Source organism: Tiliqua scincoides, chromosome 6 (assembly GCF_035046505.1).
Source record: "Tiliqua scincoides isolate rTilSci1 chromosome 6, rTilSci1.hap2, whole genome shotgun sequence".
Classification (NCBI taxonomy): domain Eukaryota; kingdom Metazoa; phylum Chordata; class Lepidosauria; order Squamata; family Scincidae; genus Tiliqua; species Tiliqua scincoides.
In genome coordinates, this window is record NC_089826.1 from 82,046,949 (window position 1) to 82,052,948 (window position 6,000).

Consider the following 6,000-nt stretch of genomic DNA (forward strand, 5'->3'; position numbering starts at 1 on the left):
CTTGCCATCTACCTCCCTTTTATCACTTCTGTTTTTGTATGTAAAGAGGTTATCTTCCAACAAGAAATATTTATATAATGAGATTATCTATACTAATGCATTTTTCTTTTCAAAAAAAATCTAAGATATGATCCAGGCATTGGTGTGCATGTTTAAGACCTGATTTCAGTGGAGCTTACACTGCAGTTCTGTCCATATTAAGTTGAGCTTTAGCCCTATTGAACATAGTGGGATTCACTTCCAAGTACACATGCATTACAAGTACATTCACTTCCAAGTACACATGAACAGTTAAGCACTTTACCTGGATAAGTTCTCTGCTGTATTTTATGTATATTTCGGTATCATTTTGCTGATTGATATATTTTCAGTTGGATGACAAGTTAAAATTACGATGAATTTTTTTAAAAAGTGTTTTAAGTTCCAGTCATCTGCCCAAAGCTTAACTTTGGCTGGATCATTCCCCTCATTGAAGGATATTTGTATCCTTCAAAAAATGTTGTACCAAGTTAGGAAAACAACTCTTCCCCTTACAGGCAACTTCTAGACTGTCTGAGAAAACAAATATTAGGAAATTTAGTGGCTTTCATGTTGAAAATTAAGTGGTTCTCAGGCACTAGTTTTGGTAACAATTTTGTTTCCCGTTTTAATATTCTTTTGCTCTAGATCAGGGGTGCCCAAACCCCGGCCCTGGGGCCAGATGTGGCCCTCGAGGCCTCTCAATGTGGCCCTCAGGGAGCTGCCAGTCTCCAATGAGCCTCTGGCCCTCCAGAGATTTGTTGAAGCCCGCACTAGCCCGAAGCAACTGCTCTCAACATGAAGGCAACTGTTTGACCTCTCGCGTGAGCTGTGGGATGAGGGCTTCCTCCACTGCTTGCTGTTTCACATCTGTGATGCAGTAGAGCAGCAAAGGAAAGGCCAGCCTTGCTTTGTGCAAGACCTTTTATAGGTCTTGAGCTATTGCAAGACCTTCATTCATTCATATAAGTTCATCTTTAATATATTCATTTATGTAAACTTACGTAAATTTATTCAAATTTTAAATGTAAATTAATTCTTTTTTCCCCCGGCCCCTGTCACAGTGTCAGAGAGATGATGTGGCCCTCCTGCCAAAAACTTTGGGCACCCCTGCTCTAGATCAGTTGTCTTCAACCTTATTTGTGCCACCCCCCCCAATAAATAAATAAATAAAAGTATGAGACTGGGGACACACTGCTGATCCTGGGACCCAATCTGCCCATCCCTGCCACTGCATGCCCCATTTCTCCCTGCCTCTTGTGTACAACAACCCTTTGTGGTAGCAGCCTGAGCAGGGCCTACCTTAGCTGCAGGGCAAGTCAGTGAGAAGAGGCTGTGCAGGATTGTATCAGTAACTCAGTTTTGATAAGGCAGCACCATTATTGGATTGAATCCAAGCCCTCTTTTGCACCGACTTGGAAAGGTTGCTGCGACCCTCCAAATGAAGCTTTGCAGTCTCATTGGGGTCACAACCCACTGGTTGAAGAACACTGCTCTATATACTTGAAGATATTTTAATTTAAAGTAAACATAGATTTACTGTGATACCTGTGGCAAAGAATATACAAAGCATTACAGCATGGAATTGTTGTAATTCCAGCCACACAGTGGACACAGGCCCACTTCCAGTTTTTTGTTTGTTTTTTTTTGCTGCAATATACATAGCTTTTGCTTTTTGCATTACGAACAAATCCCCAGTACTTTTGAAATATTTGCTTGTGAACTGAAGAACAGACATAATCTTGACTTGAAATTGGAAAGAGAAGCTAAGCACCATTTTCCTATTTTTCCTCCTTTTTTCTTGTCCCCCTCCCCTTCAGAACCTTTTCTTGACTGTGTCGACATTCATTTTCATTGAGTGCTTTGATTGGCTTGGCCTTTGCAAATTAAACTCTTTCTCTAGACATATCTGTGGGAAGGACCCTGAAATGCAGCCTAAATGCATGCTTCTGCATGTTCTGCACTCAGGGATGTGGTGCAGTGCTGGTTCCCCCGTGTACAGTTGGACCTTAGTATCTGCAGGGGATCTGTTCCCAGACCTCCCACCATGGATACCGAGATCCATGGGAGGGGGCATAGAAGAACTCCAGATGCAACCAGAAGTGCCTTCTGGTTGCATCTGGAGGTGTTCTGAGACACAGTGCATGGCATCCCCACATCTCAGAAGGCCTTTGGCACTTTCGGTTTCCTCTCGGTTTCCTCTCAAAGGCCTTCCGGTCACATCCAGAGATCCTCTGTGGGCCCTCCAGATGCAGGTTTGGAACCCATGTTCGGTCAAATCTATGAGTTCCGAACCTATGGATAAGGTGGACCCACTGTATCTGTGGCACTCTGCTTTAACAAAGGAACCAGCCCAGGATTGTTGCCAGTGGTCATATATGCCTGACCAGCTTTTTGTTATGAAGGGAGGGGGGGTGGTGGAATGACCTCTTCAATATACTTGTCTTATCCTCTGAAAGAGTTATTGCTTGCAAAGCTACCAGTTGGATGTACTGTCCACTCTGCACAGTGTCTGGACCGACACGTTTGTTCCTACTCATTTGTGTCTTTCATTTCTCCTTTTCTAACTGTTGATCTGTGACTCTTCTTTTCTTTGTTTTTTCTCGCTTGCCTCCTTGTACTCTATCTTCTGTTTGACACATGGCCACAGCATGTTGTCAGGGCAGAACTAGTGAAGTATCCTGAAGAAGATTACCAACAGCACAACCCTGCCAACTGTCAGAGTAAAATCTGTTCAGTGCAGTAGTTCAGGTAGTGTAGTGCAAAGATGTGGTGCTTTTAGACATAAATGCTACTATTTTATTTACATGAAATAGTAACCATAATATTGTGTGTTGTTCTGATTTGAATGTTTGCAAAGAAAAAACAATGAAATATTCTGAGAAGACATAGGTGCCCTGCATTCCCATTGAAATCCTTGTCCAGTGATTTCAGTTGAATTTAAGTGTAAATGCTACTGGGGCTAACAATTACAATTTCACATCTTAAATGTTGGAGACTGAGAGCCCAATCCTGTGGTCTGCGCCGCGCCTCCGCGGCACGGACCACAGTCGCAAACATGCCATAAGGCACATTTGCGGGGCTTACTACTGGGCTCCTGCCGGAGGTGGCTCAGCTCCGGTGGCGCTGAGCCACCGCCCGGTGGGTGCCTGCGTTCCACAGCTCAGCAATGCCTGCAACCGCCAGGCTGCGGAACAGGGAATGGGGGCGTTCCCAGGGGCATGGGGGAGGTGTTCCAGGGAGGGGGGAGGTGTGGTCTGTGGCATTTCCGGGGGCGGGGGAGAGGCAGGTCTGCGGAGCCAAGCTCCACAGGATCCAGGGCACTCGGGTAGGGCTGCTCGCCCTACACGAGCGCTTTCACTTTAGCGGCAACCAGTCGCCGCTAAAGTGAGTAGTCCCATTGCGGGACTGCTTCCCTTACTCGGGTGAAGGGGACGAATGTCCCCTTCTCCAGAGGAGCCTCCCGTGGTAGCGCCGGAGGCTCTGGATCTGGCAGGAGCCCTTTCTGGAGCCGCCGGGTCCCGCAGCGCCGGGCAGCTCAGGATTGGGCTGTGAGGGCTTAATCCTAACCCCTTATATCAGTGCTTTCGAGCACTGACATAAGAGCAATGCAGCTCTGAGGTAAGGGAACAAGCATTCCCTTACTTTGAAGAGGCCTCCGTAAGTGACACTCAACTGCAGGATGCAGCACATGTCCCATTGGCACTATTATGCCAGTGCTGGAAAGCACTGACATATGGGGTTAGGATTGCACCCTCAGATGGTGACCCAGAGTGCCCCGCTAGGTCTGCATATGGGCACATCAGGACTACTTGCTTTTGCACTCTCCGCCTCCTTTGCCTTAGTATATCTGTGCTAGATTAGATGCTGCTGAAGCTCCTCTAAGTTTCAGAGATGGCTTCTGAGGTGGGATGGGGAAACTGCTTGTATAAAAGAGGACTTGGTTGCTGCCCTGCATAGTAGAAGCTTGTTACTTTGTCTTTTGAATCCAGCCATTCATTGAAACCTCCAAAACAAGACAGTATACTTTGAAACAGCAGTTATTTCACAATTAGGTCAGCTTTGGAAGAAGAGCCTGCACATGCTGTGCAAGGCATCTTGCCACTGGCCTCTCAGCCCAGGAGGCAAGTCCATCTATTTTTTTATTTTTTTGCACCAACAAGATGCTGAATCACGGGGGTGGGGGGCTATCAGTTGTTTTCCAAGGTAAGGGAAATGGCATTGTTCATTTTCTGTTCACTTCACCTCAGAGAGAATACTGCAGGTATGTGCTTGTGCCACAGTGACTGAAGGAAAAAGTAGGAGTGGGCTGACTATGCTTGTAAATGACTGATTTCCTATGTCAAATCTTTGAAAATCTGATTTCTAATCTACCCTGGGCCCAATCCTCCCCTCATTCTGCCCTCTCCTGCCCGGGAATGCCCCCTCCCCACTTCCAAAACACCCTCTCACCACCCTCTCCCAGCCCCCGCACTGCCTGACGCAACCTTACCTGTGCTGGCCAACACTGAGACAGGATGCGGCACAGCTGGACCAATGCAGGCTTTTGCGCCAGCCCAGCTGGCTCACAAGTCATCACAGGCTTTCCTTACGACATATTTGCAAAACTTTGAGCCAGCTCAAGATGTTAGGATTGCACCTTGAAGCAATCTGAGGATTTTTAGGATAATAGTACATTTAGGGTTTATTTTCAAAATCTGCATGAATCCTAATATGCTTGCACTGTAGATTGTTCTTCAAAACGTGTGTACCTTGAGAATTCATAGATACTGTTCCATTGTTTCCCAACATCTAACTCTAATAACATGGAATTTAGGATATTTTTGGGGTGCTGAATCCAAAATGAGGAAGCTGCTTGAATCAGCATATCAGGTGGTTATGCCATACTCCCAAAACCCGCGTCAGCTGGTTACAACTGATGCCATTTTTGGATTCAGCACCCCCAGTATACCCAAGAATAGGCCTAACTTTTACAACAAAACATGTTTATAAAAGTGCCCAAGCCACACTAGGCTCTGTACTGAAATCTTTCTAGGTGATTTCTACAAAAAGAGAGCCACAGCATACATTTGTTCTGACCTGTTTATCCTTTTGAATGCTCCATATTTCATAATCCCGTCTCCCTCTTTCAAGTCAAGTCATTAACTTGTGAAATGTTTTACTAGCACTTTGGAACAGTGTTTCCTTCGGATTCTCTTGCTGTAACTTCTTCTGTTTTTCTTTTCTTTTTCTTTTTTTTTATGACAGAGGGTGGTGAAGGCTGATATTGTAAACTACAGTCAGGAGCCCGTGACAAGACCAGTTAACTCTCCTAGAAGCTCAATGTGTACAATTCAGTGAACGTTTTTCTCTCCCCCCCTTTTTTTTGTATTGATCTCCTTTGGCAGCCATGCTACCTTTGCACAGGCATCGGGGTTGCCAGGAATGTTATTTTAACAGTGAACATTTCTGTAGTGCATTTAGAAGTTTTTGAAAACTTACTACCCATTTGTGTGTTGAAAAAGCAGCAGGCAGTTTCTCTCGCTAGCCAAGATTCAAATGTTGGGACCACACACTTTGAAAAATTATGAGATATATCTATATTCTTGTGAATTATATTTCAATAAAGCATTGTAACTATGTATACAGATGTCCTTTTACAGATATTGCCAGAATATTTGGGGGGAAAGTTGCAAAATGTATAAATTATACTGGATGAAAAGAAATACTTGAAATAAAGCAGTGGATTGAAAATATGTCACCAGTCATGCTTGATATTTCCATTTAAATTCCTCTATTTAAATTAGAAACAGTACAGGAGATCTTCAGTTTTATTCTTGTGGTCTTTTATTAATTATTTGAGATTCATATTCCACCTTTCAATTTAAATGTGCTCACTCGTTTAGGGCCACACACACACACACACACACACATTATGCAAATGGGAATTATTACAAGCTAGGCAAACCAAACTGAGAAATGGGTATCCTCCCAGCACCATTT

General features: G+C 44.4%; 1 protein-coding gene across 2 annotated transcripts in view; it reads left to right on the forward strand.

The window, feature by feature from the left end:
* The window catches only part of RAB28 (RAB28, member RAS oncogene family), a 68,424-nt gene extending 62,671 nt beyond the window's left edge, over positions 1–5,753 (forward strand). Inside the window, exons 7-8 of one of the 2 annotated variants that reach the window (XM_066632099.1) lie at positions 2,669–2,769; positions 5,266–5,348. In XM_066632099.1, the coding sequence (XP_066488196.1) occupies positions 2,669–2,764 (96 nt within the window). In that variant the 3' untranslated portion in view covers positions 2,765–2,769; positions 5,266–5,348. Of the gene's footprint in view, positions 1–2,668; positions 2,770–5,265 lie in introns of both variants that reach the window. The other variant, XM_066632100.1, reaches the window with a different exon arrangement.
* Positions 5,754–6,000: the final 247 nt, after the last annotated feature.